At 49.9% G+C, this 15,202-nt stretch overlaps 1 protein-coding gene across 5 annotated transcripts in view; it reads right to left on the bottom strand.

Moving 5' to 3' along the window:
• The window catches only part of LOC122924953 (thioredoxin domain-containing protein 16-like), a 101,695-nt gene that overhangs the window by 26,624 nt on the left and 59,869 nt on the right, over window positions 1–15,202 (bottom strand). For 4 of the 5 annotated variants that reach the window (XM_044276494.1, XM_044276496.1, XM_044276497.1 and 1 more), the window contains one exon: window positions 14,223–14,868. In XM_044276494.1, coding sequence (XP_044132429.1) covers window positions 14,630–14,868 — 239 coding nt within the window. In that variant the 3' untranslated portion in view covers window positions 14,223–14,629. Of the gene's footprint in view, window positions 1–14,222; window positions 14,869–15,202 lie in introns of those variants that run through there. The other variant, XR_006387467.1, reaches the window with a different exon arrangement.

Raw genomic sequence — 15,202 nt, 5'->3', positions numbered from 1 at the left:
CAGCCCAAATTCCCTCCGCTTCATTAGCACAGAGAACAAATGTCTGCTATCATGTCGCTGGGTCTTAATATAGACAGCGCTGAGATGTCCACAGATTCGCAGGAAACCTCGGGTCAGGGGGTCTGTGCGCTTTCCCATTACTTCTTAGCTGTATAGAGGTGGCCGATCTTGGCTTCTGCTTTCCAGCTTGTATCGCGCAGCCACAAACTGGCCCCTTATAATAGACATATGCGACAGGCGTGCCTTTATCCGCTTAATGACCCCCCACCCCCCGGTCATTCAGTCCTAAGGGACCTGGGACTTTTTAGTGATTTTGCGCACATGGTGATTTAGGGGCCCTTTTTCATTTTATTTATTTGTGGGGCTATCACTTTTCTGATTATTATTATTTTTTTTTTAGCAACCTCCGGCAGACTCTTAATAGAGACTAGCTGCCGCTGGCTCCAGATTAGTAAGGCTAGATGCACACGACGTATGTGTTTTGCGGTCTGCAAAAAATAAAACTGTTGACGTCCGCATTGCATCCGAGGATCCATTGTAACAATGCCTATCCTTGTCGGCAAAACAGACAAGAACAGGACATGTTTTATTTTTTTTGCGGGGCTACGGAACGGAGCAACGGATGCGGACAGCACACGGAGCGCTGTCCGCATCTTTTGCGGGCCCATTGAAGTGAATGGGTCCACACCCGAGCCGCAAAAAATGCAGCTCAGATGCGGAACCAAACCACGTTCGTATGCATGTAGCCTAATTTAAATATTGATTCTCACCCCTTTTTCCCGCCAAGCGTCTACAAACCGGCCGTGTAATGCAGAGAGAGGACTTCTGCTGGACTCCTCACCAATAAGTGCACACGCACAGGAGTCCTCTCAGTACATGTCTGCTTTGTGGGTGCACAGCAGGGGGATGGGGGTGTCTATCAACATACAATTTACTGATCCAAAATCAGCTGCAGGGGTTCTATACATGTATTACTGTACGTATTATGACTCGTCAGAGGTGAAACATTCCCTTTAACAACCTTTTCATGAGGAAAGAAAAAAGTATAGTTTAGAGTTCATTATTCTTTAAGCTTAAAAGGGGTGTTCTGGGGAGAACCGCTAGAAAGGGCCCACCCTCTGCCAAACACTGAGGCAGGTCAACGCTAAGATCAGTTGGTCGAGCTGACCTTTTTGTAGCATTTCTGGTGTGTTGAGCCGGGACAGGAAGTGCAGATGAGCAGGGACTGGAGCAGATTCAGAAGGGCAGTGGATTGGTGGAGGCGAGTAAGGCCTTGTTCATGGAAACCGAAAACTGCCTCCTGTTGCTGTGTGTGTGGGGGGGGTTGTCCTGTACATTGACTGTGCCATCTGTGTAGATCTGCAACTGCCGATCAGCTGTTTGAGAAGGCAGGAGCGCCGCGGCCTTCTCGCTGTTTACTGCAGGCCCAGTGATGTCACGTGGCCTGGGCGGGGCCAAGCTCCATTCAAGTAAACAGAGCTTAGCCCCGCCCAGTCCATTGATTCTAGTCGTGACGTCACTGGGCCTGCGGTAAATAGCAAGGCGGCCGCGGCACTACTGCCAGCGCCACTGCCTACTCAAACAACTGATCGGCGGGGATCCTGGGTGTCGGACCCCCACTAATCAGATGCTGATGATCTATCCAGAGGATAGATCATCAGTTTAAAATAACTGTAGAACCCCTTTAAGCTTGATTTCTCGAAAAAAATAAAAAAATATATTATATGTAGATAAGGCTGCCGTGCAGCCTGTATTTGTGGGAGGGGCATAGGTCCCGCCCCTTGGCTATAAATCCCATGGAGTGCAAGGGACGGGACGTGCAGCCAGTGCCTGTTACTTCCGGTCACGTCTGGTTCCTGCACGTCCCACTCCTTTAAGCCTCGGTCTGGGTAAGTATTAGGTCGGCGTTTTCAGCAACTCGTGCGGCTCAGGTAAGCGGGGAATCCGGTGCCGGGCATCGGCAGCGTTGGCGAGCGCACGGCTGGTCGGGTCCTTACCCCGCTGCGGGGGCGGTGTATGTACGTTGGGGGGAGTGCCGTGGTCCCGGCTCACTTCCATCTTATCATTGCTTGTTTGAGGCATGTGTTGTTCTTATCATACGGTACATGACAGTTACAGTCTTGGGGTCCACCGCACTTCTGCTGTAGACACTAGAACTAGCGCACGCGGGGCAGGCCGGGCGGCGCCGGCCGATCACGTGCGGGCGTGTGTTCCGGGGGCGGCCGCGTGTGCCGGTTGCTAGGCACCCTCGACGGCTCCGCCCCCGGCAGCGCACGCGCCGTACATTAGGACCAGGGGATCTGCGGGCATGCTTGTCGGATAGAGAAGAAAGTGACAAATGCTTGTCGGATGCACGATGTTACCAGCACGTACACATCATCAGGCGCATTACTGGGTTCATTGGTGAGCGTTGAGTCAGTGGTCCTCCATTTTTTCTCTCACTCTGTTCCACACTATATATTAGTACCTCTGTAATACAATGACAGTTTAACTCATGCCGGCATAGTTGTACCTGAGGCCATGTTTATATCTTCTGCACAAACTCCGCTGGCTGTTGGGCAGAGGAGCACACTACCGAAGTTACCATATCAGGCATGTCTAGATACGACCGAGCACCATGTGGTCCCATTGAGTACAGTACAACAGGATCCAACAGGTATCCGGTGGTTTCCCCATATGTTATGTCCGCCGCACCAGTGGCATGTTGTCCCTCTTAGCACGTCCGTGTTGTCATACTCGTCTCTCTCTCGTTGCTCGTCTGCTTGAAACGTTCAGGCGCTATTCTGTCAGCCACCCCGGTGACACATGATTCTGCCTGGAACGTCCAGGTTGTCACTTTGTCTATGGTGGTACGTCTGCTTGAAGCGTTCAGGCAATGTTACGTCCGCCACTCCTGTGGCATTTGGTCCTGCCTGAAACTCCAGGTTGTCGCTTTGTTTATTGTGGTACGTCTGCTTGAAGCGTTCAGGCAATGTTGTGTCCGTCACTCCAGTGGCATGTGGTCCTGCCTGGAACTCCAGGTTGTCGCTTTGTTTATTGTGGTATGTCTGCTTGAAGCGTTCAGGCAATGTTACGTCCGCCACTCCAGTGGCACATTGTCCTGCCTGGATCATCCAGGGTGTCTTTTTCGTCTCATGTGGTACGTCCGCTTGAAGCGTTCAGGCGTTATTATGTTGGTCACTCCGGTGACATGTGGTCCTGCCTGGAACGTCCAGGTTGTCATACTCGTCTCCTGTTACACGTCTGCTTGAAGCGTTCATAGAAAGTATGTCTGCCACGCCGGTGGCACGTGGTCCTGCCTGGAACGTCCAGGGTGTCATTTTCATCTCCTGTTGCACGTCTGCTTGAAACGTTCGGGCAAATGTTACGTCCGCCACCTCGGTGGCACGTGGTCCTGTCTGGTACGTCCAGGTTGTCTTACTCGTCTGTTGTTGCACGTCTGTCTGAAGCGTTCAGGCAAAGTCGCGTCAGCCGCCCCGTCGGCATGGTGTCCTGTCTAAGTACGTCCAAGGGGTCTTTTTCACCAATCTTGGCACACATCCGCCCATAGCAGCATGCATGACCTAGCAGCACGCCCCGGGGGCATGTCATCCTGGTTTGTTGGCTCATCATTGTTTGCCTGAAGCATTTAGGCCATGTTTTCTTTTACCCTTAGGGGCAGACTGCACGGCCTGACACAACCAGGTTGGTAATATTCCCAGTGCATTTAGATTTTCATACATTGTTCTTTGTTTGTACGGCAGCACGTTGGGGGGTCTCAGTGCCTTCGGCCTTCCATAAACAAGGCCTCCACCTCGGTCGGTGGTGCCGGCCTCCAGTACGGTATCTATTCAATTTTCATCAAATTCCATAACCAGGTGAGTATCAATTCTGGTCCGTCAGGCCCGGCCATAGTCTAGGGTCGGTCTTACCTGCCCGTCCGTGATGCCACTTCCGGTTTCGCGTCCTCGTGGAATCCAGACCGCGGCGCCTCCGGTAAGTGGTCCCGAGCCCTATTGGCAGTGCTGACGCACCCCCGCTTCTCTCCCTGCAGACTAGAGCAAGTCCGGTCGTGGGACCCGCACGGCGTCTCCTGCGTTCCCCCCCCTCCGTCGGGCTTCACTGGTACGGGGGGGGGTCGGTACGGCAGCACGGGGGCACTAGTCGACGCCGCGGTCCTCAGGTGAGGGACAGGTTCTCTGTGGATATGGCCTCCTAACTATCCAGTCAGGCGGCAGCGTCCCGGTCACCCCCTGTCTTCCTGGGGCTTGCGCCGCTCCTGCTGGCCATGCCTGGTCCTCCAACGAGCACCCCAGCTGTCCCTGTCACCAAGGGTCAGCATGGGGGGGGGGGCAGGCTGTTCCCGGGGAGCTTGGGGTGGCTAGCAGGCGGCACGGCGAGTCACAGTCCTCTGTCAGCCGGCCCGCTGCGGGCGCCGCTCCTCTGTCCTCCACAGATCAGGGGGTGGGTTCTGCCGGCCAGCTGCGACCTCAAAAAAAAAAAAAAGGAAGTGCCCGGTGTCCCCAAGGCACTGAGGTCGCCAAATTGCGCAAGGGTATGTTTTGTGTTTTATTCCAAGGTTCTTTCAGTATGCGCATTTCTGGAATCAGTCAGGGGCCATACGTCCCCTGAACCGTTCAGGCGCTTGTGTTTTTGTTTTGTGGTATTTCTTGAAGCACGCCGGTGGTCTGGCTTCCCTGAATCACTCAGGTTTTTGTTCCCTGTTTCGCTCAGGTGTCATGTTTCTCGGAAATCAGAGGTTTCACGTCCCCAAGAATCGCATGTGTCATGTCTTCCCTGAATCGCTCAGGTTATGGTTTTCTCCAAATCACAGGTGTCATGTCCCCAAGAATCGCAGATGTCAAGTATTCCCTGAATCGCTCAGGGTTATGTTTCTCCATTCACAGGTGTCATGTTCCCAAAATCGCATGTGTCATGTCTTCCCTGAATCGCTCAGGTTATGTTTTCTCCAAATCGCAGGTGTCATGTCCCCAAGGTCTGGTGTATTCCCTGTTGGAAGGCAGTTGTCCTTGGCTCTGGATGTTGATCTTTTTGGGCCCTTGGTTAGCACCATCATTAAAGCCGCCCTTTACCTAGGGTGTTACGGGTTCCTTCGTCCGGGGGAATTCACCGCCTCCGTCCGGAAAGTCCGTCATCTCCAGAAGCAGCACTTGACCTGGCATCACGACCTGTTTGTACTGAGCATTCCGTCTACCAAGACCGCTCAGACAGGGCCTCCAACCCTGGTTTCTTTCTAGCCCTCGCACCACGACTGGTGCCCGGTCAAGGTGCTGCGACAGTTGTCTGTGACCCTGCAGGCGGCAGCGGATAGTCCCCTACTCCCCTTCAAAGGAGGGCCGTTGTCCACGCCTCACTTCATGTCACATGTGCGCTCATTAGTGGCGGGGCTAGGTCAGGACCCGAAGGGCATCTCGGGACACTTCTTTCGTAGTGAGGCGGCATCTAGGCACCAGATACCTCCTCCTGTCATCAGGTGCATGGGGCGCTGGAGGTCGTCATGTTTTGCTAGATACGTTCCAAATCCTCAATCAGAGATCCGTAATGCTTTCTGTTCTCTTGTCCTGTAACGGTACCATAAGTATCTGTCCGTATGATTGTGTCTCCTTTTTGGCCCCTTTTAGGCCTATCCTCGTTACAGGCTTCCGGCATTAACCAGCCAGAGGTCGGCGCTAGCTCCTTCGTCCAGGGACCGTCGCCCTGACCACAAGTAGATAAGGCTGCCGTGCAGCCTGTATTTGTGGGAGGGGCATAGGTCCCGCCCCTTGGCTATAAATCCCATGGAGTGCAAGGGACGGGACGTGCAGCCAGTGCCCCTCCCTCCCTCCCCTTTTCTTAGCTCTTCCTTAAGATAGGCCCCCTTTTAGGCCTATCCTCGTTACAGGCTTCCGGCATTAACCAGCCAGAGGTCGGCGCTAGCTCCTTCGTCCAGGGACCGTCGCCCTGACCACAAGTAGATAAGGCTGCCGTGCAGCCTGTATTTGTGGGAGGGGCATAGGTCCCGCCCCTTGGCTATAAATCACATGGAGTGCATGGGACGGGACGTTCATGCAGTGCCCCTCCCTCCCTCCCCTTTTCTTAGCTCTTCCTTAAGATAGGCCCCCTTTTAGGCCTATCCTCGTTACAGGCTTCCGGCATTAACCAGCCAGAGGTCGGCGCTAGCTCCTTCGTCCAGGGACCGTCGCCCTGACCACAAATATATATATATATATATATATATATATATTTAAAAAAAAAAACATACTTAGGGTACTTTCACACTAGCGTTTTTCTTTTTCGGTGTCGAGTTCCGTCACAGGGGCTCAATACTGGAAAAAAACTGATCAGTTTTATCCTAATGCATTCTGGATGAAGAGCAATCCGTTCAGGATGCATCAGTTCAGTCCCTCTTACGTTTTTTGGCCGGAGAAAATACCGCAGCATGCTGCAGTTTTCTCTCCGGCCGAAAATCCTGAACACTTGCCGGAATGTCGGATCCGGCATTAATTTCCAATGAAATGTTTTAGTGCCGGATCCAGTGCAGGCCTTTAAAAATGCAAAAAATAAATAAATACTGGATCCGTTTTTCCGGATGACACCGGAGAGATGGATCCGGTATTTCAATGCATTTGTCAGACGGATCCAAATGCCATCCCTTTGCGCCACGATTCGGCAGACAGTTCCGGCGACGGAACTGCCTGCTGGAATCCTCTGCCGCAAGTGTGAAAGTAGCCTTACACCTTTGCATGGTTCTGTTATTCATGCTTTTGTTACATGCTGCAGCAAAGCTGTGGGGGCGTGTGACAACAAAGACTATGCTCTCCCTCATAAATATTTGTGGGCGTGAATAATCTGCCCCTCCCCTGCCGGTGTAACGTTATATTTCCCTACCCTCGTCACTTCTGGTTGCACCGGACATGATGTGAGTAGGTGTGCTGCGCCGCGAAGGCGCACAACCACGGGGTAGGGAAATTTCACAGCAGAGTGCGCATGCGCCGGGAGCCTCGCCAGCGGTTAGGGTAGGGAAAAATTACGGGCCAATGCGCAGTGATCAGATGGATGTTCTCAGCTGGACACCGGCCGACACTGCGCATGTCCCGGGAGCCTCACCAGCGGTTAGGGAAGGGAAAAATACGTAATTTTTCCCTTCCCTAACCGCTGGCGAGGCTCCCAGCTAATGCGCACTCTGCTGTGAAATTTCCCTACCCTGTCGTTGTGCTCCTGCGCGGCGCGGCACACCTCCTCACGTCGAGTCCGGTGCGACTGGAAGTGACGAGGGTAGGGAAATACCTGTTTTCCCAGACAAAACCTCTCACTGTGTCACACCATCCACTAGTAAGGGTTTAGACGTGGCAGATTATTTCCACTGTACATCCATGGCCATTCCACACCAAAATCCACGTGGGTGACGACCTCTCCTTGGCTTACTAAGCCCAGCGCCATCCATTGTACAGTGACCGTGCTTGTAATGCAGCTCAGCCCCTTTCACATGAACAGCACCTGGGCCATGTGACCGATGAACGCGACGTCACACGCGGCCTCTTCGCACAGCCAACTGCGTCAGACCCCAGCCGATCTCATGTTGTTGACTTATCCGGATAATAGGTCATCGATATGTACATTCCGGAGAACCCCTTTAAATTACTTTGTGCACAATGAGGTACCGTCACTTTAAATGACGTTCCCCAGCGACTCCGGGCCCTGCCAGCAAAAATATTAAACCCCTTCACTTTTGTACATGGCTTTTTATAACAAAACTTTCCCGTTTCTGATAACTTTATTCTAATTTAAGTCTAAATCCGGGGACCACATCCTCCCTGCGCTGGGCACATTGCAGCAGAAGATAGCTTATCAGCCCAAGGCGGAAGGGAAGCCGCCATTGTCATCCACAGCGCCCACATCCCCCACTGCCGACCATCAGGATTTGTATGTAGCTGGACAACGACCGGTTTAGAAATAAAATGATAAAAATAAAAAAAATAATAATGAGTTTCCTATAATTCAAGGGCACAGATAGCAAAAAAAACATAAATGGGACAATAGTCAGCGGCGTATCACTGGGAAAAAAGTCAGCGGAGGATTCAAGGGAAAAATACATTATTCACAAGCTGCTTTTGTTTATTGGGACCCCCTCCCATCAGAGCCAAGGGCTGCACAACCTCCATCTGCTGCCATGATACGTGCCGAGAAAAGCAATGCTTCCTGGGGCTATGTTCACACGGCAAAAAGACGTGGGATGAAAAAGCAGCGGCGGATAGGAAAGGATGATCAGCCTATGAGAACAGAGGGGGTCATTTACAAAGTTCGGCCTTTTAGGCTGGTCCTCGTCTCCCCTTTGCACTGGCGGAGGAAGCACATTATTCAAGATGAAGTGTGCACCAGGTGTAATAAAAAAATACCCCAGCCCTTCACTGTTTGTAAATGACCCCCTCACGTGTTTGCTGACCAAAAGCCGCCCAATTCCGTGTCCTTTTTTAGCGCTTCCCCACTGACTTCAACAGGGAACGCAGCTAAAATGCGCTTCAAAGAAGTAACGTCAGAAAAAAAAAAAAAAAAAGGAAAAAAAAGCGACCATGTTAAATATTTGCATTTGTCCTATTCAAATCCATGGAAAGCTTATGGTCGTGTTTTTTGCCGTGTAAAATGGCACTGAGCTCCGCACGTTTGCTGCATGTTCTAAATCCGCGGCATTTGGGATGTGGGTTTCCGTACCGGACGTCACAACCTCTGCAGCAGCAGCAAAACAGGGGAGATTTTTTTTTTAAATCTCATCCACGCGCTGCAGAAAAACTGTGCATGGAGCGGGGGCGGACATATCCCTGTTTTCACCCAGGCAGCCCCTCTGACATGAGCATCGGAGCATTTCTTGCTCAATCGCACAGGGCAAGGGCTTTTTCTGGAGATCCTGTGACGTCACCAGCACTACTAGGCGGGCTTTAGCTCTAAAGTCCGCCCATCAGTGCCGGTGACGTCACTGGCAACACTGCTAGGCAGAAGCCTCCGCCTAGCAGTGTAATAATATAAACAAAAAAGCCCTTGCCCTGCGCAATATTTTGTTGCTGGAACATTGGCACCGGCAAATTTATTAACATTTATGTCTGGAAACAGGGGTTAATGTTGGCGAAAAACTACTCCACTCAAGGGGGTCAATTATTAAGACTGTCATTTTGTGACTGTCTATTTAGGGCACTTTCACACTAGCGTTTTTCTTTTCCGGCGTTAAGTTCCGTCACAGGAGCTCAATACCGGGAAAAAACGGATCAGTTTTATCCTAATGCATTCTGAATGGAGAGCGATCTGTTCAGGATGCATCAGTTCAATCCCTCTTACGTTTTTTTTTTGGCCGGAGAAAATACCGCACAACATGCTGCAGTTTTCTCTCCGGCCAAAAATACAGAAAATTTGCCTGATCCGGTTTTCCGGTCTGCGCAGACCTTTAAAAATGCAAAAAAAAAAATATACTGGATCCATTTTTCTGGATGACACCGGATAGACGGATCCGGTATTTCAATGCATGTCAGACGGATCCGCATAACAAATGCCATCCGTTTGCGTCCGAACTGCCTGCCGGAATCCTCTGCCGCAAGTGTGAAAGTAGCCTTACTTCTGCCGGAAGATGCGGTTAATTTATGTTGGAACGTGCACCTCATCATAAATTAGACACATCTTTGGTAGTTCGTGCAGCCCTACCACTTGCAGGAGCGCAGGGCGTCATCAGGATTTATAATGCTGTGTGCCTCTGCATGACCTCCTTCTACGGAATCACAGTGACATAAAGCGGTCAGTACGATTCTGTAGAAATAAGGTCATGCAGAGACACACAGCATTATAATCCTGATAACGCCCTGCGCTCATGCAAGAACAGAACGGAGGACCACGCTCACACACGGCGCATGATTGCCGCAATGGACTCGCTCGTGTGAAACGTGTAAGACAAAAACCTAAACCCTGTACAAACTGCTGCACAGTATCACTCTTCGGAAAAGGGGAGGACGCTTGTAGGTGTGCGGCTACGGTAAAGTCTGAACTTGGTCCTATAGCCATACAGTAGGTAGGACACTTACCTCTCTGTGTCCTGAGTTCTGACCTGCAGGCTGCACATAACGCAGGCAGGAATCGCCTCGTTATGAGCTAATTAGCAGCAGCCTCCACAGCACAGCACAGCACGGTCTGCACCTCCCCCTGCTGCAAAACTTCTACTTCCAGCAGGCCCTGTGCTTGCCTCTTGCATGTGAATGTTGTTTCCCCCCCCAAAAAAAGCAGGAATCTGTCCTAGAGCAGCAGCATCTTCATAGCAGCCCCAATTCATATATATACAAAAAAAAGCGACTTTGCAGATAGTCTTCATTATAAATCTCTTACCGTTTTGTGTATACAGCTGCTATGCGGACCTATGTGTCGTCATAGTTACTTTGAAGCCCTGCGTGGCGCGGCACTGTTTCAGATCCTTAGGCTAGGGCTCTGATGGCTAACCTCCGGCACTATAGCTGTTGTAAAATGACAACTCCCAACATGCCCTGCTGTAAGCAGTCTGGGCATGCTGGGAGTTATAGTTTTGCAACAGCTGGAGAGCCTCAGGTTGGCCATCCCTGGGCTAGGGCCACACGGCAACATGTCTCACAGAAAATCACGCAACGTATTTTTATAATGATAGTCAATGGTGCGGCACGACAGTCGCAAAAAATCCATCCATCACGCAGCATGTCGCAGGGTCGACACCATTAAGTATTATTACAAAAAATGTCACGCGTCGCATTGTAGTTGTACCCCCAAATGTCGCCGACTAACCATACCGCAAAACTGTGGCAATAAAACCGCTTGCAGGTTTTCAAACTCATCCCTGTGTGACTGCACGCTTACGTTGGGGGTAAGCAGGACATGACCAGAGCAGGTTTTCAGTCAAGGAATGCATGCATTTAATGACAGCAAGCAAAGATCTTGACAAAAGTCACGAAGTGAAATGACACGTATGTTAGAAAGTTGCAAAACTTCTCGGTAAACAAAGATTAAGCTTCAGGTACAGAAATCCTCTGCAATAAGAAAGCGACGGCTGCTCGTCAGATGCTGAGGAGCAACTGCCAGGTCCCAATGCAGCAAATATCAACAGAACAGCCGTGTGAGGAAGGAGGCGGGTGCGTGTAACGGTTCCCAGGGGTGCATGTCTGGACCTGGCGCCGTCACACTGGAAAACATGTGGTTCTGAGAAACAACAGAAACCGACATCTGTTATTTCACGACGTAATCCGTGATCCGTCTCAACAGACTTTCTTTATCTGTTTTCTTCTTCCCATGTTCCCAGGATTATGTAGGAGCCGATCCACAATATCGCCAGGACGGAGATTACTCTGGATGGAGCCGTTCCTCTGTTATTCCTCTTGAAAATGTACTGTGTGGCCTGTACCTACTGAATCATTAGCACTGACAGTGTCAGACTGTGCAGGGACATATGCGCTATTGGCGAGGGTAAGACCACGCGGAGCGGACGTGCTGCCCTTGGGATGTGGACACACGGACGTGTGAGCTGCAGCCTATTAACTAATTACCACTGCATTGTTTCTACTGTCTTCGTTGGCAATGGACGCGCAGTAACCCGCAAAGACGTGTGGCCATTACCAATCAAGACGAGAAGGAACAACGCGGTGGTAAATAGTTAAGAGGATGCAGCTGCAGCTCCTACTCGTGTCGGCATCCCGAGTGCAGCACGTCCGCGCTGTGTGGTCTTAAGCCTCATTCACACATCAGCGGTTTGGTCAGTTATTTCCATCAGGGATTCTGAGCCAAAACCAGGATTGGAGACTCCACAGACTTAGGGTCCATTCACACGTCCTGTTTTTTTTCATCCTGAAAAACGGTCCGTTTTTTGCGGATCCGTTGTTCCTGAAAATGTTTCCGTATGTCATCCGTTTTTTGCGGATCCGCAAAAAACGGGAACATGTATACATTTCAATAATCAAATAAAGTTGTTTGGATTTCTTTGAAAAAAAATTGAAAAAAAAAATAAATAAAAAAAAAATGTTATGTGTTTCCAGGAACGGAATCCGCAAAAAACGGATGACATACGGAATGACATCCGAATGTCATCCGTTTTTTGCGGATCCATTGACTTTGTATTGTACCAGGATCCGATTTTTCAGGACAAGAATAGGACATGTTTTATATTTAAACGGACATGCGGAACGGAACAACGGAAACGGACAGCACACATTGTGCTGTCCGATTTTTTCCAGGACCCATTGAAAATGAATGGGTCCAGATCTGGTCCTGATCTGTTCCTGAAAAAACGGAACAGATCAGGAAAGAAAAAACGGACGTGTGAATGGACCCTTAGGCCTCATGCACACGGCCGTTGTTTGGGTCCACATCCGAACCGCCGTTTTTGCGGCTCGGATGCGGACCCATTCACTTCAATGGGGCTGCAAAAGATGCGGACAGCACTCCGTGTGCTGTCCGCATCCGTCGCTCCGTTCCATGGCCCCGCAAAAAAATATAGAACATGTCCTATTCTTGTCCGTTTTGCGGACAAGAATAGGCATTTCTACAATGGGCCGCCTATTCCGTTTCGCAAATTGCGGAAAGCTCACGGACGGCTTCCGTTATTTTGCGGATCCGCGGTTTGCGGACCGCAAAAAAACTGAACGATCGCGTGCATGAGGCCATAAGGTATAAGGGAAAAACCTGCACCTGTTCTGTGTTTAGAGCTGCACCTGGTTTTGGCTTAAAGTCACTGACGGGTGAATGAGGTTTGGTATGGCCCAGGTGTCAATTTAGTCATTCACTTCCAGGAGGAATAACAGAGGAACAGCACAGTGCAGACGCTTCAGAACTGTTATTATAGGGAGAATACAAGTATTCTGTAAGGCTCCATTCACACGTCCGCAACGTGTTTTGCAGATCCGCAAAACACAGACAACGGCAATGTGCGTTCCGCATTTTGCGGACCGCACATTGCCGGCACTAATAGAATATGCCTGTTCTTGTCCACAATTGCGGACAAGAATAGGACATGTTCTATGTTTTTCGGGAACGGAATTGCGGACCCGGAAGTGCGGGTCCGCAATTCCGTGTCCGGGTAGCACATCGGGGCAGCAATTCCGTGTCCATTCACACGTCCACGAAATGGTGGACGTGTGAATGGATGCTAAAACAGACTTGTCAGGAGAGCCGACAGACCCTCTCATCATAAACTGACTGCGGCTCGGATGGAACTTACAGCATCATTGATCACTGTGGTCAGTTCTGGATATGCGGCCGTCACATGGACCAAATGATGATGTTACTAGTCAGTGGGGCACATTCACTAAAGTGTTTGCGCTTGTTTTTAGTCTAAAAAAATGCTGTGTTTAAGTTCCATTTACTGTTTTGGAGGCTTTTGCGCCTGGTTTGCCTACTTTGATTTTTCTGACTAATTCGTAAGTTTTCAAACTTTTGCAACTTTTTTTCAACCTATTTATGTAGGGTACGCCTTTTTAGTGCCTGCATTTGTCGCAAAAAACAGTCTCATTTCTACTCCACCCCAGGGCTGGCGGACTTTTTTAAAAATTTGTTTTCAGTGGTGAAGTGTGATTTTATTTTTATTTTTCTGCGAGCCGCACTTTCCGGGAGACGTGCAACTTTTCTCCACAAAGATGCAACTTTTTTCATGCACAAGTACATTAGACCAATCTAAGTGAATATAAACCTGCCGTACTGAAAAATGACCACCAGAGGTCAGGCTAATAGCATTACGACTAGTCCAATTCATCAACGGCTGCGAGGCTTTTAATAAATAGTCTGCAAGCGAAAAACGGACGAATGAAATACGCAGGGCTAATTTTAGGCTAGGTCTACACGACGACATTTGCCGCGCGACAAATAGGGCAGAACTACACTGCAACCTTTGTTGCACCAATGTCGCGCAAGTTTTTAAAATGGTAGTCTATGGTGTCGCACTGCAACATACTGCGACAGTCACAGAAAAATCCATCTCGAATGGATTTTTTGCGACTGTCGCCTCGCAGCATGTTGCAGTGTGACACCATAGACTACTATTATAAAAATGGCCGTGCGACAAATGTCGGCGTGTAGACCTAGCCTTATAGCCAAAAACAGACGAGCTTGATAAATGAGGCCCAGTGAGTAATGATAATGGCGGTTACAATCCGCAGGCGGCTGTCACGATCCAGAATGAACCTGCAGTGGATGAGCAGAGCTCCGTCTCTAGAAAAAGGCGATTTAACCCTTAAATCAACAAGTGCGTCAGTCTACCACGTGGTAAAATACATTTATTCAGGATACAAAGACACAGTCCGTGTGGGGGACAGGTTTTCCTGTTGATGCAGTGGCATCACATGGGCCCCAATGACAGTCTGTAATAGGGCCCCTGCCTATCATGCATCATTTATAACACCGGTTTCTTCTTATGTGGGTGCAGGGTGTTTGGCCCCCTCAGGCACCAGCTACCTCTGCACCCCATGGAATATATACATGTACTGCACTTCTCCATGGACATTGCTTACCTGAGGTTTGCTTTCTTCAGCACTGACTGCTGTGTAATTTCACAGCAACGATCAGTGAGATCCTGGTGAGAAAGCACAGCTGCCATGTAAAGCATGGTGGCGAGTAGCCTGATTTTCCAGCAGTACTCCCTGGTAAATGTGGCCAAATTAGACTTTGTTCAAAGCTCCTCGTGATGACCGGATTCTTCTTCACTGTCTATGAATTTTGGTATAGTTCTGCGCAGACTCGTAATTTGTCGCTTCTCCTCTTTGGTGGACAGTTCGGCTTTTTTACTTCTGGCGGATTTCATGTGTATCCGAATTTTCTGCGCAGCCAAGTTGGGGTCGACCTCGTCCATCATGGCAAGGAAATCGTAGTGCGGAAGGGGAGGCCCCCAATCATCTTTAGACAGAAAGTCTGGAAAGGGAGCAATGAAAGTATTGGTCCACAGCAGAGGATACACCAAGGGGTTAACAGGACATATATCCCGGTACCCCACCAACCGGACCAAAGAAGGGGTGCGCAAAACAGACAAAAATACAACATGTTCTCAAATTTGGGGGACGGGCACACGAATGTGGACAGCACATAGATGACATCCGTGTGCCGTCTGCATTTTTTGCGGTCCCTTAGAAATGAGTGGGGTCCATGTGCAAACCGCAACAAACACAGATCAGATGCAGACCAAAAATATGGTCGTGTGAATGAGGCCTAAAGATAAGTCTGTTTTAGTAACTAACGCCATTTCCCA

The sequence above is a fragment of the Bufo gargarizans genome, chromosome 1 (assembly GCF_014858855.1).
Source record: "Bufo gargarizans isolate SCDJY-AF-19 chromosome 1, ASM1485885v1, whole genome shotgun sequence".
Taxonomy (NCBI): Eukaryota; Metazoa; Chordata; class Amphibia; order Anura; family Bufonidae; genus Bufo; species Bufo gargarizans.
This window is presented reverse-complemented; position numbering and strand designations above follow the sequence as displayed.